At 35.7% G+C, this 26,157-nt stretch overlaps 3 protein-coding genes across 3 annotated transcripts; 1 reads left to right on the top strand and 2 right to left on the bottom strand.

Annotated features, from left to right (window-relative positions):
* Nucleotides 1-1,504: 1,504 nt before the first annotated feature.
* LOC113768223 lies at nt 1,505-6,467 on the bottom strand. Its single transcript, XM_027312492.1, has 10 exons — nt 6,204-6,467; nt 5,452-5,474; nt 5,105-5,189; nt 4,804-5,010; nt 3,208-3,330; nt 3,072-3,129; nt 2,910-2,983; nt 2,475-2,563; nt 2,326-2,397; nt 1,505-1,879 (listed from the first exon to the last, which is right to left on the bottom strand). Exons 1-9 carry the CDS (start codon nt 6,339-6,341, stop codon nt 2,328-2,330), a joined length of 867 nt encoding a protein of 288 aa, XP_027168293.1. The 5' UTR covers nt 6,342-6,467; the 3' UTR covers nt 1,505-1,879; nt 2,326-2,327.
* Nucleotides 6,468-8,986: 2,519 nt separating this feature from the next.
* On the bottom strand, nt 8,987-16,479 carry LOC113769068 (tubulin gamma-1 chain). Its single transcript, XM_027313551.1, has 12 exons — nt 16,121-16,479; nt 15,468-15,668; nt 14,375-14,486; nt 13,587-13,987; nt 13,173-13,226; nt 12,992-13,096; nt 12,112-12,186; nt 11,982-12,026; nt 11,292-11,420; nt 9,928-10,032; nt 9,763-9,841; nt 8,987-9,267 (listed from the first exon to the last, which is right to left on the bottom strand). Exons 1-11 carry the CDS (start codon nt 16,247-16,249, stop codon nt 9,773-9,775), a joined length of 1,425 nt encoding a protein of 474 aa, XP_027169352.1. The 5' UTR covers nt 16,250-16,479; the 3' UTR covers nt 8,987-9,267; nt 9,763-9,772.
* Nucleotides 16,480-16,689: 210 nt separating this feature from the next.
* On the top strand, nt 16,690-25,539 carry LOC113767366 (kelch domain-containing protein 4). Its single transcript, XM_027311432.1, has 20 exons — nt 16,690-16,840; nt 16,954-17,040; nt 17,139-17,207; nt 17,510-17,642; nt 17,798-17,844; nt 17,959-18,045; nt 18,638-18,699; nt 19,118-19,160; nt 19,243-19,323; nt 19,563-19,679; nt 20,743-20,848; nt 21,513-21,576; nt 21,967-22,009; nt 22,586-22,852; nt 22,938-23,099; nt 23,777-23,905; nt 24,026-24,178; nt 24,393-24,479; nt 25,021-25,089; nt 25,188-25,539. The coding sequence occupies exons 1-20, from the start codon at nt 16,709-16,711 to the stop codon at nt 25,290-25,292; spliced, it is 2,043 nt and encodes a 680-aa protein (XP_027167233.1). The 5' UTR covers nt 16,690-16,708; the 3' UTR covers nt 25,293-25,539.
* Nucleotides 25,540-26,157: the final 618 nt, after the last annotated feature.

Here is a 26,157-nt window from a genome sequence, read left to right on the forward strand (position 1 = left end):
TATAAAAGAAAATTCAGAAAGCAACCCCGATTGCTAACACCATAGCAAGTTTGCCACTGCATAGATTGAATTCAGGGAGAGATTCAACTGTCGTGCTTGGGTCTGCGTCTCTTCAAGCTACCATCACAAAAAGATGCTAAGATCAATCATAAAGGAATTAAATACAATGGATCACAAGCTACTTGAAATGTTGGAAAAGATGGAAGAGGAAGACTTGGAACGAAGGCTCTATCAAGATCTACAAGACAAGTGTTATCTTGTGGTACTTGATGATGTGTGGAATAGGGATGTAATCGAGCCAAATCAATACTCGAGCTCGACTCGACTCATATGTACCTAGGTTCGAACTCGACTCGAGCTCGACCGAGTTCAAAAAATCAATACTCGAGGCTTGACCAAGGTTTGTAAAATCGGGATCCTACATAGGATCGATTTTAGTTTCACAGGATCGGATCGTAGGATCGGATCGTAGAATCGTAAGATCCTACCAAAAGCTCTTAATTGCAATTAAAGGTTGCAATTCTTTGATAAATTACAAATATACCACAAATATTTTCATTTACTTGCAAAATGGAGCTTCGTATTTCACAAATTTACAAAAAAATTGTAGAATCGTACGATCTTACGATCCTACGATCCTATACGATCCTACCGATCCTGCTACGATTCTATGCGATCCTACAAAGATTAATATGATTTGCGACGCTGCATACGATCCGGATCGATTTTGGTTATCCGGATCGTAGGATCGTACGATCCTACGATCCGGATCGCGATTTTGACAACTATGGGCTTGACTAGAGGAACTCCCTTTAAGCTCGAAACTCGACTCGATAAGACTCGACCTTTAGGAAAGCCTTATCAAGTCGAATCTAATCAAGCTTCTTGACTCGACTCGGAAAATGTACACTTCTGCCCTTATGCAATTTTATTATAAAGAAGAGTATATTGTAAATTCAATATAAATTATACTCATAACGGTCATTTTATAATTATAATATATATATTATTTAAATACACCCCGACTCGACGAATAGCTTGACAAGCCACGAGCCTCAAAATATTGGCTCGAAACTCGACTCAAATAACAATCGAGTAGCTCGAACTCGGTCAAACCGAGTTCAAGCCAAGCCACTCGCGAGTAGTTCGGCTCGCGTACATCCTAGTGTGGAATGAAGAAGCGTGGGATTGTCTTGCCCACATCAAGTAGAGTGCTACTTACAAGTAGCATATTTCATCATCTGGTACTCCTTTACCATTATGCTACCTTATCCCCTGATTTTGCAACAACCATCATATTGTCCTTTTTTTTTCCTTTTCTTTTTTATCCCTTTAGTGATCATGCTATTTTATGTGAGTGTCTATCTGATAGTATGACATCTTTTAGCAAAAGGGCTGTATAGCACCCAAAACATACTTGGAAAAAGCATACCAACCACCAACATACTGAGGCTATATATATAGCTAATATTATCAAGACATCAACAAGCCATGAAAAAGGTTGTGGTGAAACAAATCTCCATGTTACTATAAGAGTCCATTTTTAGAATACATCAATGTTACTGTTAGAGTACACAGAAAAATCATTTGAAAGGCTTAACAAACTAACAGAAAGGATTACAATTTTATCTGTAAGAGGCCTCTTTTACAAATCTTGATGTTCAATACTAACTGGCAAAACTGTTGAGAGAGCCTTTATGAAAAAACCAATACAAAGAATGGAGCCAGTTTCCAGGAATCGATTTCATTGGATATGCTGGCAAGAGTCTAACATACAGGCAAATCGAAACATGTCGGAAGGGGAAATTGCATTGTATTCGATAGCAAGTTCTGGTGATCCCCCATGCTTCATTTTTGTCCAGCGATGGAAGAGGTTGACCTACATTAGTACACTTAGGGTATGAATGAATCATCACTATTAACAATGAAACATGACAATTTACATCAACAGATTGGAGCTAGTTACAAGGCAGATTACTAAGACAAGCACATCTAGATCATTATCAGTGTTGCAAACGGATGGCAGATGAGAAAATAATGAAATCTTGGTGAAAAAAAAACCAGCACTTAAAGTAGTCCCCATTTCCTGAAAACTATATACACTCTCTTACAGGTCAGCGGGTGAAAAGCCATTATGTAAATGATCCCAAACATTCACTCATTCCTAGGCTCATAACCACTTTTCATCAAATTAAGCACCCCACAAGTTTTCAAAACAATATCGCAGACAGGTAAGACGCAAATAAACAAACAAATAAGATAAATAACAAAGCACTGTATAAAAGCCTCAAGAGTCAAACAACCAAGGCAAACATAAGATATTACCATTACGACGGCTTTGTTTTTCGTCCAATTTTTGAGATGCGCTTAAGTTCTTGGGTGCCCTTTCGCATTTCTCTGCAGAAAAAAGGTAACAATGTTTATGTAAATTGGAAATTCAGAGACATTTGGAAGTCAGAGGCTAGAAAGTGCACCTTTGGTACAAATAGACAATAAGGTAGAATATAGGGAGCAGCATCATTGTCAAGATCGAAATTGCTAAATAAAACACGTTTGTGTGCTTCTGTACATAAAACATAGGAAAAAGTGTCACTGCAGGGGAAAGCAAAAGAATTGACACAAAATGATTAAAAAGATAAGCACTTCATGGAAAATGTTGTAACAAATTGCCAGTTACTATGAGTTGAAAGTAACACAATTCAATCCATGCAGATCTAACAACTAATAAAAATTCAAGTAACTAAGATAACAGTCATTCAAAGGAATGTTCAGCTATCCTGGTTTGGCTTCTGAGCCTGTTTAAGGGCATGTCACACTAAGCAAAGGAGATCAACTCTATTTACAAATTAGCAGGAACTCTGAGCTCCACTCATTTAATCTAAGCTAGATAAATACCAATAAAAGCTTACCCTGCCCCCTCTAGAAAATGGCTTTTTTCCTCCAGAGCAGGTGTGAGCATCACAAAACTGGCGCAAAAATAAATCTACCAGAAAAACGAAATCAAGTTTGATGTCAAGAAAGAGTAAGCATACCAAATATTTTTTGCTTTCAACAAAGTACAGGATACGTACCATGAAGACGAGTTGCTGAGTGACCCTGATTTACCGGAAAACAACTGTCCGCAAGACTCTGACATTAGAAACAACCAGAGGTCAAAAACAGAGAACCACAGAAAGTAGAGCATAAGAGATGAGATACAAAAGCAACCTCACACAAATGACGATTCTTAGCAGCAGCTGCAGGATTGCATTTGCTTTTACGGGGTTTTGAGTCCATCATGAGGTCACAATGCAATGCTCCACATACATCTGCCAAGCACTTTCCATTACTCTGAAATAGTTGGAAGCATAAGTTAAGAATTTTACCAGCCCTACCAAATACATATAGTAATTTGACATTGAAACTTAAACAACTAAATATAAGTGTGATAAAAGCGAACCACAAAAACTTAAGGATGGAATGGCAAAAATAGCATGATAGCTTCTGAATCACAAAATCTAATGTTACTTTCCTAGTCATGCTGCATCAAGTTGATGCCTAAATGAAAGAGGAAAAAGCAAAACCAAAGGCACAAGCTATAACACACCATAGGAACTGTAGCCATTTTTAATCAGGTAACTAGCATCTCCAGTGTAAGCATTATGTGAGCAAAATCACAAAAGAAATTTAATATATCTCTCGAAATGTTACAATCAAGCAACCTATCTTTAAAACTGTCAACCATATGGGTGAATAGAAAACTAAACAGCTCATTCAGAATACTGGGGGTCCTTACTCAAATATCATTGCATTTTATATTAACACATATTTAGTCAAATATCAACAAATTCAAACGCACACAAATATTACAACTATGCCATTAGTGGCACTTTATCCTAAAAAAGTGGAAGAGCTTCTCCAAAATCAAGACGCAGGATGCAAAATTTCTCTCTTAAATTTTCCCCAAGAGAAAGTTGCCTTACTGCTTAATATAGCAGTTGAAATTTAATCAGTATAAGAGAGGTTGCAACCATTGGAATGCCAAACATGTAGTCCAAAATTTACAGAAATGCAGATCGGAGTTTGTGGGAAGATGCTTGATGTAGGTACAAACCGATCAATGTGGACTGAAGTAATTGTTTTACCATGGCACTTACTTAAAGCAAATCATAAAAACCAGCAAGAAAAAACTAAATGTAAATACAACTTTATTTTCATTTTATTTCTTACACGGATTTGTACACCGTTTGTTTGTTTCTTGAATATATCACTTTTTGAAAGTTTACCTTTTGGCCACATACACACATTTTCAAAAACTTATACTTCTCCCCAGTTAAACTAACTTAGCACCCAAAAAAATCACTAAATGACAGATTTGAGCAGTTGAGTTTGATAAATAAATGGCACATAAGAAGGACAAAGAACTGGAAGATAATTTTGAGACTCCAATGAAACCTGCAACTGGAATACAAATAATTAATAGAAGATTTTCAGAAACAAAGCATTTTTCTATGCAAATGTAAAATGCTAAACAATTTCTCTATTCAAATGTAAAATGGGTGCTAAGAATTCTACTTATTGAATTTGGTGTATTTTTTAACTCCGCAAACTCATTATGCTAACAGAAAGGTATATGCCCCAAGACTTCTAAATCAGAAAGACAGGATTATAACTCAAAAACTAATAAATTTTAGAACTGTTACTGTAAGAACTATAGGGTAACAAAAAATTAGCTAATTCATCAATTAGCAGTCTGTAAAGTTGAGGTCTTGATGATTTAATTGAATATTTGCATTATGGATAACAGAAAGCACTTTGGCATACATTTAAAAGGTTGGAGTGCCTGTTGTCAAAATGCTGATCTAGATACTTTTCAGCTCGGAAGATTTTCTTACAGTACCCACAACGCCATTCATTTGCATCATAGTGTATCTTATGCTCCTCTTGATCTCTGAAAAGGTCATTGCTTGCATTAAGTCTACACTGGCTTGACAGCTGGTACTTTTCTTTTTCCACAAATGGCATCAGATACTGCATAATAAAAGCAAGATAGTTATATCTAATGCTATCAGAATCGAGTATTTGATAAGGCAGAGTAACCTGGGTCAATCTACAATAAATATACCTGGTCAATAATATTCCATGCAGCACGACTTCTCTCTCTGGAACAATGAACTTCATGGACAGGGGGGTCTTCTTGTTTAAGAGTTCTAAGTAACAAAAAGGGGGAAAACTGATAACCGCTATTATAACAGGAAAACCAATAAATAATAAACTTAGCCTAAAACAAATGCCTAGAAGATATCTTGGGTGCAGGCCCCGGGGGGGAGGGGGGGGGGAATTCAAGTTGAATTCCTTCTTTCTGAAAAATCATTCATATCACCAAATGCCAGCTTTTAACCTTTGAAAATAGCCGCAACACGAAGTAAACACATTATAATGTAAGTCTACTCAAGTAACTGAACAGCTTACCTTGAACCAGGATTATCAGTGCCCTGTATCAGAAGTAACAAAAAGTTAATGAAGATGAATTGCACATTAAAAAAAAGGGACGTCTAAAATAAAGATTGACTTAATGAATTAGAGCTATAGATGGATCAACGAATCCCTGATAAGTAAGATCAGCTACAAGAGAAAACTCAGTGCAAGAGGTTTCTCGTCCAAGGTTGGTTTACCGTTAGATCCAAAGAGGCTCTACTACAGCTTTACATGAATTCAAGATATATATAGACGAGGATACAAATATTACAGCCGCAATTGAGAAGTGAGGTACTGAAAGAACAGCAAAAATCGAATCTTTTTCAGGCAAAGTTGAATTCTCAGCGTCTTAACCATAAAAGAAAACCTGGGGTTCCACCATTTGTTTCAAATGAATATAAAAAACCATTGAATTTTCAACGCTACTTGTTCAAGTCAGTATACATGGTTGTTTTGCAAAATTCTTGCCAAAGAATTCAAAGAAAAACTAAAAAATCAAAAGGAAAACACCAATCCCTGATCATATTTCTTAAAAAACAGAACAGAAACGATGAGTTTTACGAAATTCAGAATCATGGAATTAAAAAACACAATCAAGATTCAATTTTTCCTGCCATACTACCATTCTTGAGTGAGAGAAACAGCAGAACAAGTACCCCAACTTCAAATTCTTTGATACTCACTACCTTTATCAACTGAAACTGATAAAAAAAAAATAATAAGAACTTGAAAGCGATGAAGCAAACCTGAAGATTTGGCTGAGAAAAAGCTGAGGAAACTGAACTGAGCCCAGATAACATTAGTAAATAAATGAATGGAATTACCAAGTGGGTAATTCTCTCATTATTAGTATATACCATTCCTGTTATTTTCTTCTTCCCCATGTCTGGATTCTTTCTCCCACTTTTCCAGACGCTGTAATGGGAATTTCTTGGTCTAATTGTACAAATTTCTTGAAAAGTTGTATTTATTTCGATTTTCAAATATTTTTATTTAGACCCAGAAACGTCGTTAATTATGTTAGAGCTACTTTCCTAACTGCTGGTACTTTGGCCGTGAAGTACAAGTTCGGATCGAGGAAGCTTTTATTAGAGGGTCAAAGATATATATTTGGAAACTGGATTTTCTTTTCCCCCTAAGTTTTAGGATTTATATGCCTAAAATCAGGTACCAAATGTGTTTATAAAAATATTGACGTTTTTGGAATTTTCTAAAAAAAATGTTTTTGTAAGAAACTTGCACGCCAAATAAATCTTTGTGTTTCGAGTTTCTCAAAACACGTTTTTCACGATCAGTTCCATCCAAGCGGGCGCAAGTTTTTGCAATTATACTATTTTCAAAATATGTTTGCTTTTATTATTGTAGCGTATATAGTTGTTGCGTTAGTGCTTATAATATAGAGTGCAATTGAAACGAGTAAATTGCACGACCTTGAATTGATTAAATTACAATTTAAGTTAATAATAAGGCATAAAAATAGAGAAAATTGATATTTTGAAGAAATTACATCAAATTGATGGAAGCACAAGTTGTAAATCTTTGTAAAGAAAAACAGGAGAGCTTAATGTGTGGTTTGTGATTTGTCCAACTAATTGTCCTCTAGAGTAAGTAGCAAACAACTTTATTCATAATTATTTTGTGAAAGCTTTGTCTATAAAAACTTATGTTGAAGTTAAGGGCTCCTTTTTTAAAAGTCAATTTTCATCTTTGGATTATTTTTTTCTTAAAACGTCAATAAAATAAAGTTCTGCAATAGTAGGTATATATTTATATCTTTATTTAACTTTCAAAATTTAAAAATTTCTTTTTGCACACGCGGTATGAAGTCAAGCCAACTCAAGTAAATAAAAAATAAAAATAAAAATCTCACACTTATTATAATATATGAAAGATTAATCCATCATCTTTTGCAAAATTAATTTAGAAGCTATTTTTCTATATGCACTTGTTTAGGCTATAGAAATTAATTACCTACGTAACAATTGTAAATTCATTGTTGAAACTTTATTTCTTGATTGGTTTACGTTATTCGTGAGTCTACCATCATGTTTAATGTAAAACCCAAATTATTTGTTAAGTGTCGATTTGTTTCAAGTAATTTAAGTTAGTAGTTGCTATTCAAATAATAAGTTCCTTCTGTCCCAAAAGCAATAAACAAAAAGAAATTCTGGAAAAGTAATAAATTCCTTCACTTAGAGCAAGAATAATTTGGATGTACGAAAAGGTTATAGCCACTAATTTAAATAAAGACCCCTTCAAATTTCAATATACTGTGGGGAAAAAAAAATAAAGATCACATTCTCTTGAAAATACCTAAACAATTAGCTAATTTTTTTTCCCCTTCGAGTTCTCTGCCAAATTAATCCAAGAAGTTATAAGCAAAGAGTAATATAAAAGCGACCATGCAGGAGCAGGCCGAGCGATGCAGGAGCATGCAGGAGCAGGACCATGCATAACAAGGTTACAAGGGCCCTGCATGGTTAGTGCTGCCGAGCGATGTCCTGCGCCTCCACCGCGTGCATGAGGATAAAACCCGCCTCCTCCTCTGCTGCCACCACCACCACCAACGCCACGAACACCCCCTCCACCGCCATGACCGCCACTGCCACCACCTTTTGCTGCAGCCGAGTCAAGCATGAGGGATGTGACAAGAAGCATGATCAGTAACATTGCTACGGGGGGATTTTGCGTCCTCATCCTTTCCAGAGCCCAATTTCTCAAGGGAATTCTACGACTATTATATTAGCCAGAGAAGGGGGAAAAAATTCAACCAAAGAGGCAAACATGTAACTCACGATGGTTTAAAGATTGAATTAAGTCCCATACGTATATATAACGGGGAAAAAATCACCTAGGGCTGGAAGCATTAATATTTTGGAAAGACGAAATTAAATTTAGGAAGCAACTAAAATCAGGGAAAGTAGGTAAACTTAGGAAGGTTTTTGGGTGCTCTATTGGAACTTTCAAATGTATTTCTTGCAGGATCAAAATCGTAAGATATACTCTTTACCAAAATTTTTATACGTCCATGGAGACACATATTATTATGTTGAACACTAGTAGAAATTATTTTTTTCAACCTAAAATGCTTTTTTTTTTTTTTGGGTTTTTGAGAGGCAAAAAAGAAGGCGTATTGCAGAAAAAGAATGACGGGTACAAAACCAGTCCAACAAATACAGTCATGATTTTCATCACTGGATTGATAAATCAGTAACATGGCTTCCATGGTTCCAAGCTTCAACAGCTGAAGCCATATAAGTTCACTAGTAACGCATGCTATGGAGTTTCTTTCATTACTGTTTTTTGCTAGACACTTGAAAATTTGACCTTCAAAAACTTCCCTTAGTTTTGGAGGTAAATTAAAAGCGCATTCCAACGTAGTGGAAATCAGAAACAACAGCAAAACGAGATGGTTTCCATTAAACTCTAGACATGTCTCCTCCTAAGAGTAGAAGAATAACATCATAACAACATATGCCACCAACGGTACTGTTTACGCAAGTCTAAAGCAAACTAGTAGTCATCTGTCTTTTTTTTTTGGTTCATTTTTGAATCCGCTAAATCAAAACAATACACAACTGTGTATCCTGAACTAAAACTATACATATATATAAATTGTATCCGAGACATACAATGTAATTCCTGCATTCTCCACTCCCTATTTCTCTAGCACAAAACAAATGGAACACCAAACCCCAAGAAAACTACACTCCAGCGCACATCAAATTGCATTTGCTTCTTTACTGTTTGATACTCCTATGAGGAGCGCACATCAAATTGCTGTGTCACTGCATGGATGAAGATGAACAACTGCAAGAACAAAAAACAAACCTAACTCTAAATAACCATCAAGGGTCGCATTGGGACTCTACGGTCTTTATGAGGGGAAAAGGGGACCCTATACTTCACTAAAAAACCAAAATATTTCATTGCACTCAAGAAGTTCATCATGATAGCATTGTAGTATTTAATTGGCTTAGGAACTGGAAAGTAACTTCAGCTAAGGGCGGCTTGCTGTGCACAGCACACTAATGAAAAAGACCAGCATTCATTTTGTGTCTATCTTAGACCATAAGTTTATAAAGAAAAGTTGGTCGATCAGCAGACCATGAGCAGATTGTCAAATATTACCCCTCAATCAAGCAATTACTTACAGAGGATGACACAAACTTCAATGATAAAAAGAAAATTAAGATGCTGACACATGTGAAGCACCTTCAGAAGTCAAGGAAGAGAGACTTGACTAATATAGATCATGAGATAAAAAAATTTCCATGCATGACTTGATAAGTTGTTAGAACTTACCCATTTTCATTTATACTGCTAATTTAGGATCGACAGTTCCAGCAGCATTTCCATCCCCTGTTAGGAGATGGTCGGGATCCTAGACAGGCACAAACACCATAAGTAACAGGAAATAAGAGAGTGAATAAAGGAACAAGTTCTCTAAATTAGATTATCGGTGCTTACCTCCATTCCCCACTTGATGTAGTCTGGTGATTCACAAGCCTTGTACTCATCCACAAGACTCTCAATTATATCTCTAGATTCATCAAATTCTGAAAGATCATTGTCCTGCTCATGCCCCACAGTTTAGGTTGAGCAACTCAGATGCATAAACAAGGGTAGAATAACAAGGATACAAGTTCGTATAGTTGAATCAACAAAAGAATATGTCAAATGCTCCCACAGTTCCACTGCTTGCTTAACTACAGAATCTCTCTTTTCTTTTAGCTTAAGCTGCCTTGGTGTATATGCAAGTACACATCTTTTTCCTTTTTTTTCCGTGGTGGGGCCAAAGAGGGAGAGATGCTTTACATTATTCAAGAAGATCCTCACAAAAAAATTAAGGTAAATAAATATCTACACATTTGGAAGCTTTTCTCACATCCAAGAATCAAGCCTTGCAAAGGTTTCATAGAACTCAAGCATGACACTCGTTCATCTTATGCAGTTGGTGCATTTCTTCCAGGAAGATGTTTTTATTCTCAAAACTTCAGAAACAGTTTTCCACCAACTGATGTGGTAACTGTTAATTTCACATTGTTAAGTGAGCAACTTGACAATAAAATAAGCAAGCTCGTGCTAGCCTTATTCACAAGTCACAAAAATTTCAAAAGACTGAACATAGAGCATTTATATCTCATACATGAAGCTTATCCAGACCACATCCAAACTATGCAAACAGAAACCACAAAGGTTTTACTTTGGCAGTTTTTGCTTTACTAGAAGGCAGAAGATGGAAATGAAACTCAACTTGGATATTTCAAAAAAATTCCCACAGAAAAGAGAGGGACATTTATTTTCCATTTATTCAAAAGACAAAGCAACCCCAAAGGTGTGGCCCATTTAACTTGAGTTTAACTAGGAGTTTGGAATCCATCATTAGGCTGACCAACATAATTGATAAAGATCTCCAAGAATACAACAATTTTAACTAAAAATGGAGAGAGAAGATAACTTAAACTTGCAAACTATGACGTCATGGTGGTAAACAAAGGAGAAAAGGAAACACAGGTTTATTAACGAGTACAAAATATTATTAGCAGATTATTTCATTTTCCCAATATTTGAATTCAATTAGTTCATAGTGAATGAGAAGCTGCTAGTGAAATCAGTTCAACTCCTTCTCTAATACCTCATACCTCAGTAGATATAGCGACTAATGGTGCATTAGAGGTGGAAGGCATGATTCACTCAGATGGTAGTAATGCCAAACATTCCCTTGGACTATTATAAATTATCTAACTAAAATCTCTATGCGATCAATTATCAGTATGATATTATAGATCCAACAACTAAGAACACTGAGACATAATCAACAAGCAACTTACAGCAAACATTGGGTGATTCCTATAATTGTCCAGAAAGGCTTGCCTCTTCCTCAACTTCTCATACTGGCTCAAACATTTGGCAAATAAGTGGCGTATGCCAGTATGACTGGCTAACATTAAACCACTGACCTGAAAATTTTCAAAGCTAAAAGTCAGTTCCTCTGTTTGATTTTTGCAAGCATCAATCCTGAAATGCAACTTCACATATCCAATTATTCCAAAAACAGAACATTATACCAAAGTGAAAAACTTTAAATTGAGTAAGGCTAATCATTCCATTATTGACAAAAACCATATGATGACCTATTTAAACAAAAAGTATAAATTGTATCTATTGAGTAAAAAGACAGTCTAGCATCGAGGTTAGGGTGAAGACAAGCTGAGCAGAACTGAAAACTGCACTGCTGGGCTCAGATTTGTTAATCTCAATATACAGCTCGACCTTAACAGAACCTTTAGGTTCCACTTGGACATGTACCATCTCTCTCTCTCTCTCTCTCTCTCTCTCTCTCTCTCTCTCTCTCTCTCTCACACACACAGCATGAGCCAATTCATGTTGGTTTGAAATGACCAAACCCAGAACAAAGGTAAAGGTTATGATGAGGCAAGTAACAGAAAGCTCTTCTGCTCTTAAGCTCATTTGGAGGTCAGTAAGAACTCAAAAAGATAATCTTAGATTAAAAATCTCACCCTATGAGCAGTCTGAACATAAGGAGACTTCCTTGAGAGAGCAACCTGCCAAAAAGAATAAGTTCAAATAAGCCTAGAAAAAGGAAAACATCAAACCCAATGTTGAGTTCAAGTAGGTTCTCAGTCATGCCTGGATGCTTGCAGGTCCCCATTCAATGAAGTTAACTAGCTTTCTTTCACGAATTCTCTGTAAGCTTTCATGAACCTGAGTTTTGGAAACATCCAAAATATCAAATAGCATTAGACTCAAGAAAACTAAGAACAACAATAGGCAGCAAAGCGACATGATTGATAAACCACAGCTTCACAATTTTATGATCGTAGGATCTATCCCAAGGACACAGTCAAATTCCGCATTACATTGTAAAATTCTAAAACTAATTATTTAAGCAAACAGCTAAGTTTAAATGAAAAAGATAAATAACGCAAACTAAAAGAAAAATCTTGCACCAATTTTTCTCCTCTTACAATGAGCCAAAGACATAATCACATATAAAGCACTTAAAAAATAGAAAATCTCATTTAATACAGGTTACTTGTCGAAGGAAAAGTCTTCAGGGTGACTGACATGAACGGAATCAAGTTATCCATCACCATGCCCTTTGTTTCGGAAACAAATTAAGTGGCAATTTGACCAAGTTATAAAAGTTCTAACGCTCAAGAATTGTTAATGCTCCAAAGCTTCAATATCCACAGAAAGGATTAAAATTCAGCAGTGTTATGCTATCCTAATTTAAAACCGTCAAAGGGGGATAAAAGGAAATGAAATAGCCTAAATGATTTTAACAGAAGATGCTGAGCAAGTAGATTTTACATGAGCATATCATAAAGATATCCACAAGTCTTTAACAAAAATTATTACTACCCAACTTGAATAACCATGTGCTTGCAGTGTAAACAAATTCATCACAAAGTCACACTTACTGAAGTATGCAAATCCTGCACCATGCTAATCTCTGTGCAACTTCTTATGAAATTAATCAGCTGAAGAAACTTAGAAGTATACTTACCTGAGTAGGATCAACTTCTCCTTGTATAATGTTTAGAATAGATATATATTTTGCCTGACTGGCCTCTTTTGTTCGAGCACAAGAGGAAACCATAATGTTCTTTGTCTGTGACAGAAAATTTGTGTCAAATTCTCACATATCCAGCAGTCCTTAAAATGCCAGCGATGGCTTTTACACTTACCTGAAGAAGCCTTCTCATAACATCCAATACTGTTGTCTTACGAATCACATTAGCCTGTAAAATAGATTGATGCGCATTAGGCTGCTGTTTTGGGTGATTCTGCTCTCTCTCTCTCTCAAGGAGATAAACATTAAAAATTTAACTGTTATAACCCACAGTTAATCTACCAATTACCCAAATTCTTGTCAAAAGATCAAGACTATCACTCATTTCATCAATACAGATGTATGCTTAGAACAAGTTGTGTCGTTTATACCAATATTATTTACATTACTCTAAAAATTTAACAAAGAAAGATCAGGAGCTTTTCTGCAGTATACCAAAGAATAAGTCTATTGCTGTTCCCAACGTCTGAAGATAGAAACTTGATCTAACAGAGAAGCATTAAGTGCAGAACGAAGGAAGAAATCTAACCTGACGTTCAACAGTAAGCGGTGTGTATCCTGTCATCAGGAAATGGCATCTTGGAGTTGGAATCAAAGAAGCAAGGAGTCCAACCAAGTCATTGTTCATGTATCCTGGATAACGCAAAGTTGTAGTACTTGCTGACATGACAGTGGAAACTAAAGAGTTCGTTTGTGCAAAAGTAGGAGTTGTAATATGAAGGCGCTCCACAGCAATTCTATTAAGTGCAGTATTATCAAGAACAACGACACAATCAGTATTCAGCGTGAGACGCTTAAGTGTCAAGAGGGAGTTGTAAGGCTGCACCACCACATCACTTGTCTCATTTTGGTTAGGAAATACACTGTATGTCTGGACAAGTTTCTTGCTGTAGCGATCATTCAAAGTTTCCAACAGGTACGAACCCATACCTACACCAAACAAAGCAGTTGTTGGCCAAATAATCCAGCAAGTAAAACTGTTTTGACTTGTTGGCAATGAATTTCTTTGAAACAAATGTTGCACAAAGCCTAAAAAATCAAATATTGATACAGGACTCTCAGTTCATTAAAGTACCTAAATATAAACATGTCACCGGAATATGCACAATGATTATGTGTGCCATAAAAAACAGTTAAGTTCATGGAGCAAGGAAGCAAAAAGTAAAACAGCACAATGAAAAACATCTTAAGGAACAAACCAACATAACAACCTTGTGCGCTGAATTGAAGTCAACAACTAGAGCAATTCAAACTACAAGAACACCTCAAAATGGAGAAACTTTAGAACTTCAGCACACATAGTGAAAGGTGTCAGACCTGAGCCTGTTCCTCCAGCAATTGAGTGGCACAAAACAAACCCCTCAAGGCTATCGCTTCCATCTGCCTCTCTATCAATCATGTCCATCAGATCCTCCTCATATTGCTTACCCTGATCAAATACATTTTTCTTAAAAGCATTAATAGACTCCCATTATTTAAACTGTAAGAACGAACAGTCAGATTAACCAAAAAATCTGTCATGTTTCTTTCATTATGCCTTCAGGTTCCCTTATTTCTTTCAAAATATGTAGCAATTCAATATAGTTGACAGTACAGTTGTTATACAGTAGGTATTCAATATCCATGCACATCCCAAAAAAAAAAAATTCTTCTTCCATTTGGTTGTGCAGCAACAAGATTTACACAGGCAATTTCTTTTTTTTTTTAATGATGTGAAACTCCAACTACCAATTATTCACCTGATCATGTTAGGCTATAGAAAATGTCATATTGGGGACAAATTATTTGTATATGCAACTACATGACAAATAACTGGAGGAAAACCAAAAGCAATAGATGAAAATTTGCTGTAGGAAAACCAATATCAATTATAAGGGGAACTTCTGGAAGTTATTTCAGATTCAACGTTACTTTCTATTTCGAGCTTTAGATCATTGAACAGCCCATACATATCATCAACTTTATAAGCGAAATCAAGTTTCATCTGAAAATTATGATTACTAGGCAATATAAAGGGGAATACACACAAAATGGCTTGCGAGATGAAGCAGAGGTTTAAGCCTCTAACTCGGGGATGATTATCAAATAAGAGTCATGCATATGTTATCACATAAATCTGATGATCAGGAAAAGTCCCATAACTAAAGTACTAGATATTTTTATACAGTTTGTTTCAAAAGTAAGTTGCTAATCAATGATTATATTACGCACTAACATTCCTGTGATCTGAAGCTGGCAGAAACAGGGAAAACTAGGGGAAGCACAATAAATAGAGTCTGCACTCTTAAAAAACATATTGTTTGCACCAATTTCCAAACAAACTATTCAAAAAACATGAACAAAAATTCTTTGGTGCACTATCATCGTAAAGAATTTAAGTCAATAAAAACTATTAGAGGTCCGTGCTGACCTGATGATATCCACTTGCCCAATTATTCCCAGCTCCTCCTCCATGATCAGCTATAAATACATTCTCGTGATTGTAAAGATTTCTGTATTCGCCATTTTGAATACCATTAATCACTCTGGGCTCCAAATCCATCAGTAAAGCACGTGGTACATAGTGTTGATCATCAGCTTGATAGAAGAATACATCTTTCCTGTCACCACCCTACATAATTGCACATCAAAATTAAACATGGAGTGCCATGTTCAAATGCAATGATGATTTAGAGTTGATGACTGAAGAAAATTGTAAATTTGTTTTAGTTAAGCTGAAAGAAAATTTGTAAATTTGGAATCGCTTTCCAAGAGAAAAGTCGTACACAAAGCCATATTGCTATAAAGATAACAATCCCAACAACCAAACACAACCTTACTCTAAAACCTCCGAGAAATTGCCCTGCTTGACATCTAAAGCACCAAGTACAACACCACACCACAACCCCAACAGTCTTAGCTCAAAAACTCTTCAATCCATTTCTTTCCCATTCCAAATATATATATATATATATTTCAACTCAAAACATAAAAATCCGCAATTCAGTAAAACAAAAAACAAATTAACGAAGAGAAAATAATTAAAAAAAGAAAAAGAAAATACAGTACAAAATTGAAGTAAACCTGAGTAGCGAAGTCTTCAAGAATTCCGTCCTTACTAATGCCATGCTCGAGACAGAGCTGCTTCCAAAACTCCATACCGATCTGATTCCCGCATTGCCCTACTTGGAGCGTGATAATTTCCCTCGGCATTTTTCCCTTTAATCGGAGGATAAAAACCTAAAAACAACCAAAAACAGAAAAGAAATTCTGGCGTTTTCGTTGAGATTTGGTAATTAGGGAGAAACGGAAATGGAAATGGAAAAAGAAAAAGACGAAAGTGTTTCTTTTTCCTGATGAGAAAATAATGAGAGTGAGTGAGTGAGTGAGTGTGGCGGGGAGTGGGGTTTTGAAATAAGTTTTTTTCCTTTATATTTTTTGCCGGCCTTAATGATTTTGCGCTCAGTGCTAAGATGCGACGTGGGTGTTTATATTTTGAAGAAAGATTTTTTTGTGGTTAATTTCATTTGGGCCCCTAAATTTTCTCGTTATTTTATTTTGACCAGTGACCGCAGTCTAAAGCCAATTCCAATCCCTGCAGTAGAAGAGCGGGCCGCCTGAGCTGTGAGAAAGGAGAGGCAAGAGCAGGAGGAAAAGAAGAAGGGAAGGAAAATGGGAAAGAAGAATAAGAAGCCAGGAAAAGGGAAAGAGAAAACCGAGAGGAAAACTGCTAAAGCTGAGGAGAAAAGGTCCCGGAGAGAATCCAAGAAACTTTCACCTGAAGATGATATTGATGCTATTTTGGTAGTGTTTATATCATTATGTTTAAAATCGATCAATGGCTCTACTTTTTCTCTTAATTGAAATAATGGGTTGGTTTTTTTTTATTCCTTTTCTTTGTGAAATTTTGAGTTCAGTTGAGTATACAAAAAGAGGAAGCCAAGAAGAAGGAAGTTCATGTTGAGGAGAATGTTCCTAGGCCATCTCCCAGATCGAATTGCTCTGTAATTGGTGTTAAAAGCTCTGTGTTTGTCGTCTTTTCTTCAGCGGAAGTTTATAGTTCTGATTTTTGTGTATATTTGGTGTTAATTTGTCTCTGTAGTTGAATATTAATCCATTAAAGGAGACAGAATTGATTCTTTACGGTGGTGAATTCTACAATGGCCAAAAGGTTTGATCTCTGCTTGGAACTCCTATTAATGCCAATCAGCTTTCAATTGACAGTTAGTTAAGGTACACCTAAATCAGCATAGAGCACTACCTTTGATGCTGTGCTGCTCCAGCTATGATATTGCAATGCTTTGCTGAGGCATGGTGAATGTAATTCAATGGTTTTGTTGCAGATTGTTGATATTACTTATTGCTCGTTTGTATGATTTAGTATGTGTTTGTGCCCAAGTGCATGTGCATATGAATGTGGGTAATTTTCAAAAAAGCTAATTGGTGGAAGTGTATCGGATTGGAAACATGCAGACATTTGTATATGGTGATCTATATCGATATGATGTGGAAAAGCAAGAGTGGAAACTTGTCTCCAGCCCTAATAGCCCCCCGCCTCGTAGTGCACATCAAGCTGTTGCTTGGAAGAATTATTTATACATTTATGGTAAAAGCTCATTGAGCATGGATTAATTGGTGTTCAGTTTCTTTTTTTGTCTTTTTTTAAATTATGGGTTGTATTATACTAATCTTTGATACTCAGCTTCTTTATCTGTAACATTCTGAATAAGTTGATGTAGTTTGCTTTTTGTGCAATTCTAGGTGGTGAATTTACATCTCCTAATCAAGAGCGGTTCCATCACTACAAAGTACAGTATTTACTGGTTCCACCAGTTGCATTGTTTGTCCCTCATTACTTACTTTCTGCATCTTTATGATGTATTACATGATAATGGTTTATCTTTTGAGTTTGTTTATTACAGGACTTTTGGATGTTGGATTTGAAAACAAATCAATGGGAACAACTAAATTATAAAGGCTGCCCTAGCCCACGTTCCGGACATCGGATGGTATGCTCCAGGCTCTTTCCTTGATGGTTTCATCGCTGAAATAACGTTAGGCAATGCAGCATTTACCTCCCCAATGACTTCTTGAGTCACAACAAACAAAGACAAATGGGTATCCAAATTTTTCACTAAATTGTGGACTTAAAATAGTATGACTAACTTTAAACGTGGTATTAGAAGATTAAGGGCATGCTTCAGTGTAAGACACGGCTGGCCGCCTAAAATTGTATTATTGCTTCATGGTATACAAGACATGTTACCTTTTTTTCCTACACATGGTGTGCCAGCATATGGTATGAAAACTTCAACCATGGAAATCTTTTTAACTTGATTCCGTTCATTTCATGCTTTGTCATTATTTTGTGGGGGTTGCATTTGTTCTTTCTCTCTCTATCATGCACCCATGACTTGTATAGGCGTATATTCCATATGGATTTTCATGCAATTGCCTTTAGCTTCGAAAAGATGTGATATCATCTCTCTCTCTCTCTCTCTCTCTCTCTCTCTCTCTCTCTGCATGCCTTAAGTTTGTTTTCAGCATTAAGTTGGTGGGTAAGTTGGAAGGACTAATGCTTCAATTTTTTGTGTATTGCAGGTTTTGTACAAGCACAAGATTGTAGTTTTTGGAGGTTTTTATGACACTCTTAGAGAAGTGAGGTTGTAGTGCTAAAATTACTTTTGGACATGTTTTTGAGTTTTTGAATGCCTTGAATACGAGGCATGTCCTTGCTTAATGTTGTTAATTTTGGCTACAAGATTATTTTTTGGCCTGCTTGAGCAAGAAAAGACAAACTAGTATTCTCTTTATTTTCCGTGTTACATTCTTTTTTGGTGCTTGTTGACCATATATGAACTTTTGGGATTTCAACTGAAGACTGTATCCTTTTGCCTATTTGATATCAGGAAACTAGGCTACCTTGAAATACTCTTCGTATTTTCTTTAGTTGTTTGATTCGATGCCTTATGATGGGTTATTCATTTTTTATGCATTGATCCAGTGGTGCTTGGTAATTGGGCTTTCGCAGTCAAACTAGAAGATGATAACTTGTTTCATTTACAAATTTTTTTTGTGCAGGTACTTCAATGATCTGCATGTGTTTGATCTGGATCAGTTTAAGGTGGATTGGTGAACATGGTTTTCATTTATCTTTTTGTAACTTGTTAGGTATGCCTAAACTAACTGACTTGTTGCTTTTGTAGTGGCAAGAGATAAAACCTAGTCCTGGATGCATGTGGCCAAGTGCTCGAAGTGGCTTTCAGTTTTTTGTTTATCAAGATGATGTGAGTCAATCTATTGCATGGCATGTAAAAGAATTATTTACTTTAATTTTCTTCTTTCACTGTTATGCATTTGAAGTCAATATTTCCAAATATTAATTGATATTTATGAATTATCTTTATGGGTCTTTTATTGTATGGTTCATTTTAATTTGAAAATTTCCATCAGATAGGATTATTTGCAAGAAAAGTGGCAAGATCAGGATTTACTCTCGAAACTTATAAGGTTTTTGTTGTTATAGATATACTTGTATGGTGGCTACTCAAAAGAAGTTTCATCCGATAAGCTCGGCTCTGAGAAAGGTATTATTCATGCTGATATGTGGTCCCTTAATCCCAAGACTTGGGAATGGAATAAGGTTAGCATGCTTATAATTTTTTTGTTCCTATATCTTTCCACACACAGTTATATGGGCTTGAAAATCCCGTATTTCTGTTCTCTCTCTTGAGGGTATAATGGCTTTTCCTTGCTTCCAGCTCAGAACATAATTAGACATTTTAGACTGCTACTTGTTGAAAATAAATATAATAGACGTGGAGCAATTGCACTTCTGTTCTATATTTGGGTTTAGGGCTTAATCCTGATTCAAATGCTAGTGTATATTAGCATAGACAGTTGTCAGTTCTTTGTAGGATACTCCGTATTAAAGATGTCAGTATTATGTACTCGCATAATTTGTGCGATTGCCATACTTGTTGTCAGAACTTGCTTAGAATTCTGGTTTTTGGGTGCTTGCTTCTGCTTAGAAATTTGTGATTTTTGTGCTCAATCATATTGTAACAACTTGTAATTTGTCAGAATTTGCTTTGGATAACTCAATCCATCTACCCAATTAGTTGCTGTATCCAATATAACCTTCATGCTTGTTTATCAACTTGATTGATGTTCTTAAGCTAGGAATGCATGTTAAAAGGGTATTAATTTATCAATCTGCTGCAATTAAGTTTTCCACATTTGAGTTAAGAGGCTCTCTTTCTTGTTATTTTTGTAAATAATGATCCTCTTTTTTCAGCATTACGTACTTGTGATTTAACCAGTGCCCTGGCTGTTGTTTAAACTTGTTTGGAAGTTTTATATTTCTAGTTCACTTTTGCCACACATTTGCTATTTGATTTCAGGTCACAGACCGAATTTTCCTAAAAAATAATTTTATCTGGATTATTCTATCCATTTGCATTGAAGCATATATGCATGTCGGACACGCTCTTTACTCATTTCCCTTGTGGATGTGGAATAATAAAAAATGCTTATAAAGAATAAATGAACATTGTCAAGTCCTGTCCCATAAGTTCACTGCATGACAAGTTTATGTATATGTTAATTAATGTCAGTGGTCAACTTCCCACTTTCAGATTCTATTGCTCTGCTCAGCCAGCTATGCATGTCTTATACTCCTTTTCATTGTGTTTGAATTGATAAAGGTGAAGAAAAGCGGGATGCCTCCTGGGCCTCGTGCTGGTTTTTCCATGTGTGTCCACAAAAAGAGGGCTTTACTATTTGGGGGTGTTGTGGATATGGAAATGGAAGGTTGGTTTCTTCTTATAAGTTCATCTCTGATTCCTTCAGCTTCTTTTCGCGTAGAGCTAGTTATTAAAACTTCTACCTGATTTTGAAGAAGTTGTTAGATTGCGTGTCTGTATTTCAACATATACCAAATTTGAAAAAGCCATACTTTCAGTGTTAGTGCCTTGCTTGTGCATGAATAAATTCGTTTAAGCTGGGTAATATGTTCTGCTTTACAAATGAATCACTTCCAATAAAACTTGTTGTTTTTGATGGACTTAATTTCAGAAGATCACTTAGGCAGAATGGAACTTTAGTTTATATTTGTCTTCACAGTTTCTTCAAAATGGCAACAAAATGTTTCAATCTGATAGTGTGAACTGATTTAGAACGATCAAAATTGAATGTTGATATAAAGCCAGTTGGAAGTGTTTTCTACCTTGCCAGTTTTTAACGAGACAGATGCATGTAAAATTACATGTTATTGTTATTATTTTTGTTAACATTATTAGTTCAAACCTCTAGGATGAAAAGTTATCAGTAGAAGATCCAATCCGTCCTTGCAGTATTTGTTGTGTGCCTCTATCTCTGATTGCTTATAGATTTTACTTAAAGAACTGAAAAAAATGGTTTTCTTCTATTTGTGCTTTATGCTGTGATAACCATTCCAGCTCACTTCTCTCTGCAGGTGATGCCATGATGAGCTTGTTTCTGAATGAACTTTATGGTTTCCAGTTAGACACTCAGCGCTGGTAATTTATAACATTTTTAGAATGTCCAATTTTCAACGTTAAGGCACATATGTATTCAAACCATCTCATGAAGCACAATGAGTTAGTTCTTTGTAATTTAGCTATTTGTTGCTTTGAAATTTGTTGGTGAGCATAAACTTTGGGACAATTGGTGAAAATGTCATTCTCATTTTTCATACAGTACTGATAATATTGACCACCTCTGTCAGTCATATGAAACAAACATTAACATAATACATTCATCTTTTGAATGTAGGAATGTTTGCCAATTCTTTCATTTCGTTTGCTTTTGGGAGGAGTCTCACTTATATATGGATAGATTTGCTTAGTCTTGTTTTTGCCTTGATAACCATGATTACTCATCAGGGATATAAAAATATTTCCTTGCAGGTACCCTTTGGAGCTGCGAAAGGATAAGTCAACAAAGGGGAAGGTACATACCTTTCCTTGATATTATGCTAGCTGAGACTAATTAGTATACACTAGTTGATTTCTGTTTGCCCTGTGCAAATTTTACTGCTGTTTGTTTCAGTGTGCCTTCAACTGGAATGCAACCTTCATGGAAGATTACTTTTCTACTTTTTTTTTAATATCTTTCGGAAGAGTCTGATAATGTTGGTCAGCCTTGTTTGTGCTTTACATTGACTTGAATCTTGTGGCTTCAAATTGAAAATTCATGTACAGGTGGTCATTTATGGTATTCTTCTACAACCAAAACAGTATATTTACGGCCATTGTATAAACTGTTACATTTCCCCTGATTTTTTCCTTTCAGTTCAATTTTGTTTAATAACCTAACATGAAGATCTTTTTTTAATATTCAACCTATGTATTCTCTCCACCAATTCTCATTCAGACAAAAAAAGAGGATGAGTCTGGACGTTGAATAGATAAATGTAGATTAATCCCCTCCACTTTCCTGCTTAGATATTTTAAAGCATCTCAAAGTAAGTCTTTTTTGAATAGGATTCTAATATTCTATGATTTCGTTGTTCATATGGGATTGCAGTTAAAGAAAAATCAAGATGAGAAATGTAATGGAGTGGCTCTTCAAAATGAGGCGAGTGAGATGGAATCTGAGAAATTTGCTGCAAGTAATGAAGATGAGGATTTGGATAGTGATGAAGCTAATGATTTGGAAAGTGACATGAGTGACATTTCTTCTCGTATGAAAAGAAATGTGAACGTTGATAACAGCGGAATGACTACTCCATCTGATGAAAAGAGTCTTCAATCTAGCTCTAAATCTGTTGTCCAAAATTCTGAATTACCTGAGGTTTGTTACAGCTGAAGAAAATCAATTTGTGATGCTTTTGTTTTCATTTGTTGTTTCTGTCTGTAACATGAACCTCCATATCCAGATAGTGAAGCCCTGTGGACGCATCAATTCCTGCATGGTTGTGGCACGAGACACGTTGTATATTTATGGTGGGATGATGGAAGTTAGAGATCAAGAAATCACCCTAGATGATTTATACCTACTCAATCTCAGCAAACTTGATGAATGGAAGTGCATAATTCCGGTCAGTCATGTTCTCCTTTTAGATGCTCACTGTTTTGTGTTTGTTTTCCTCTTCTTATCTTATAGTTTAACTCATGGATTATATAATCTTTTTTTTTTTGTGTTTTTGTGTGTGGGGGGGGGGGGGGTTGGGGGAATTATCACATACTTGTATCTTAATCATCCTATTGTATATATACAATGTTAGATGTGCATTAATTAACCTCAATTAGATTTTGGTTATACAAGATTAAAGCAAACATTTCCATCTAGAACTTACTAGACCTGATATTTTCGGTTTCCAGAATATCTTTTATCCAGTTGTGAAGAACAATCTATTATTACACGATGTCAGCAGTGTCATTAAACTTCTTTTATCAATGAATCAGGCTGATCCATCAAACTTGTGGACTGTGGATTTGCATACGTAAATTCTAGCAATCAATTATTCCTCTTTTATAATTTGAAGATTGAATATACATCCTCCATCAGTCACTTGAAATTTCTTAGAGATTGTGCGATTTGCAGTTGTTTTAAATTCTGTACAAGTGAAAAGTTTTTGCAGGATTTATTATTTATGTTTCTGTTGCGAAATGTTTTCATTAAGTGCAAAACATTGCAATGACCTAAGGATGTAATATGTGGTTGTTCTTTCTCTCCCAGGCAGGTGTTGACTTTAGTTTTGTTTATCTTATACAGGCATCTGAATCTGAATGGGTTGAAGATTCAGAGAATGAAGATGAGGACGAAGATGAAGATAATCCTGAAGATGAAGAAGATGAGAGCGGGGATGATAGTGGTGAGAATGATGATGAAGATGATGAAGAGGTCTGTCACTCTTTACTAAATCCATATTGCTAACTATAACTGTAAATCTATTGTCTTTCTGTTCAACTATTCTGTAAAAGGCTATTGGTTGATGGAAGCGAGCCTCATTTGTGTGTAAAGGCTAGCACTGGTGGTGCTACATCAATTCAAATGGGAGATGCTGTAGCTATAATTAAGGGTGAAGGGAAGAGTCTGCGTAGAAAGGAGAAAAGAGCTAGAATAGAGCAGATTAGAGCAAGTCTTGGCCTTTCTGATGCACAGCGAACGCCAATGGTACTTTTCTCTTTGCACTTGTGATGCAAAATGAGAATAACTCCAACACCTAAATTTAAGTTTAATATATTGTGCTCTACTTATATAATCATTAAATCAATGGTTGTGGAGATCATTCTACAGTTATCACTTGCAGCTCAGTGCATCTTTTGACTTCTTTCTGAATTCCTTTGTTTGTGCTGACTAATGTGCTCTTCTTAATTATTTCTTAAAGCCTGGAGAATCTCTGAAGGACTTCTACAAGCGTACGAACATGTACTGGCAAATGGCTGCATATGAGCATACTCAGCACACTGGAAAGGTTTGTTTCTTGCTTGGTTGAATCTTTGTCTTTTAATAGCATATTTGATGTTTGCCTTATTCCTTTTATATTTATGGTATGTTCATTTGGTAACCTGCTTGTGTGATATGGCATGCTTTTATTCCCCACTCTTTGTTTTGCCCTTTCTTCCTCCCTAGCTGTGTAAAAAGAGAGCTAATGGAAGGAAGGCAAAGGAGAATATTAAATTTGTTTTGCTTTGGATGTGTCAAAAGCTGTCTGAGTTGAAAGGTCTTTCTGTAACTCTCGAAATAGAAACTCTTGTTATCCAATCTGCGTTTTGTATCTCCTTTACATCTTTGCATGATCAGAAACTTAAAAGAAAGAAATGCGACAGAAGATAACTGAACAATATTCAAGAGATAAGACTCTAGAAATAAGACAATACAATTGGTGAAACTGGGCTTTTTTATGTTTATTGTTTCTTTATGGACCTCTTTTTTCTCGCTTAAATGGGTTCTGTAGTCTGTTTATTTCCCCATGAATCTGTGTGGTTCTGATTTACTGTAATATGGCACTCTAGGAGCTCCGTAAGGATGGTTTTGATCTTGCTGAAGCTCGGTACAAGGAGCTTAAACCAATCCTTGATGAGGTATTCTCGCCTCTACTGTGTGTTATCATATTCTGCTGCTATTGTGAATTAATTGCTCGAGCAAAGTAATATTTACTCGTCATGCAAACTTCCGGCAGCTGGCCATCTTAGAGGCAGAGCAAAAGGCTGAAGAAGAAGCAGCAGCTGAAGCTAGCAGTTCAAAAAAGAGAGGCAACAAGAAGAAGTCCTTAACATCCAAGTAGTCTGAACTTAACTTCTGTAGCCAAAAGAAGCCAAACAGGATAAAAGATCATAATATATGCCTGTTGGAAAATTTTGTAGCCCAACTTTTAGTTACACTTTTGTTTGTGAAAAATTAACAATAAAAGTTTGTAGTGTCTTAACTCTTAATGCTTGAAAACACAAGCAATTCTTTGAGGAACAATGGTGGTAATTAAATTAAGTATACAATTTGTAGCTAAAGCAACAAAGATTACGGTCCTATTATGAGATTATCCGAATTGATTTAGTATCTGTGAGATACAGAGAAAATATTCAAAGGAAAAGAAGTAGCAAGAAAAGGAACTTTATAGCAAGTGCAAGGATTTTTCTAGTTTTTTATTGGCAAATGCCTACAAAGTAGGGAGCAAATGAACTCGTTAATCAACTGAAAAGGTTAAACTGCAAAATGGGATTAGTTAGAATAGAAGTGTTGCAGAAGACAATAAAAAGTTCTGTTCATCTTTAGTCCTTTTCATCCTGAAAGTGAAGAGGACAGATGGCAGCTGGGATCAAAATTGGCTACTTTCGGCCAAAGGGCCTTAGATCAATTGATAAAGAATTGTGCCAAGGAATGAATGATTCAATCTTTTAGTGAAGAGTAGTGCCAATTGCTTGCTGGCGTATCATCATTTGCTTGATAGTACTAAAGGCAGCAAAGGATCTCTCCATACAAAGGGGTCGAAAGCTGAGGACTTCTACTATGATCTGTTCTTTGCAAGATTTCAAGAATAATGATAGACAATCTGAAATCTGATGAATAATTTGTTATAACATAAACATGACCCTGCTCGAAAAAGAAAAAAAAAACATAATCATAATCCCTATATAACAAGAAAAAATAAAACT

The sequence above is a fragment of the Coffea eugenioides genome, chromosome 4, assembly GCF_003713205.1.
Source record: "Coffea eugenioides isolate CCC68of chromosome 4, Ceug_1.0, whole genome shotgun sequence".
In the NCBI taxonomy this organism is placed as follows: domain Eukaryota; kingdom Viridiplantae; phylum Streptophyta; class Magnoliopsida; order Gentianales; family Rubiaceae; genus Coffea; species Coffea eugenioides.

What these genes read in the sequence shown, in the direction of transcription:
- LOC113768223 (XM_027312492.1), bottom strand. Translation starts at nt 6,341, where the DNA reads ATGGGGAAGAAGAAAATAACAGGAATGGTATATACTAATAATGAGAGA. An exon ending in ACTGATAATCCTGGTTCAAG is followed by an intron (nt 5,190 to 5,451) that starts GTAAGCTGTTCA and finishes TTTGTTACTTAG; the next exon opens with AACTCTTAAACAAGAAGACC. An exon ending in CTCAGCAACTCGTCTTCATG is followed by an intron (nt 2,984 to 3,071) that starts GTACGTATCCTG and finishes TTTTTCTGGTAG; the next exon opens with ATTTATTTTTGCGCCAGTTT.
- LOC113769068 (XM_027313551.1), bottom strand. Translation starts at nt 16,249, where the DNA reads ATGCCGAGGGAAATTATCACGCTCCAAGTAGGGCAATGCGGGAATCAG. An exon ending in GGGCAAGTGGATATCATCAG is followed by an intron (nt 14,487 to 15,467) that starts GTCAGCACGGAC and finishes GTATTTGATCAG; the next exon opens with GGTAAGCAATATGAGGAGGA. An exon ending in GAGAAGTTGATCCTACTCAG is followed by an intron (nt 12,187 to 12,991) that starts GTAAGTATACTT and finishes TCCAAAACTCAG; the next exon opens with GTTCATGAAAGCTTACAGAG.
- LOC113767366 (XM_027311432.1), top strand. Translation starts at nt 16,709, where the DNA reads ATGGGAAAGAAGAATAAGAAGCCAGGAAAAGGGAAAGAGAAAACCGAG. An exon ending in CTCCCAGATCGAATTGCTCT is followed by an intron (nt 17,041 to 17,138) that starts GTAATTGGTGTT and finishes TTGTCTCTGTAG; the next exon opens with TTGAATATTAATCCATTAAA. An exon ending in CAGTTAGACACTCAGCGCTG is followed by an intron (nt 21,577 to 21,966) that starts GTAATTTATAAC and finishes ATTTCCTTGCAG; the next exon opens with GTACCCTTTGGAGCTGCGAA.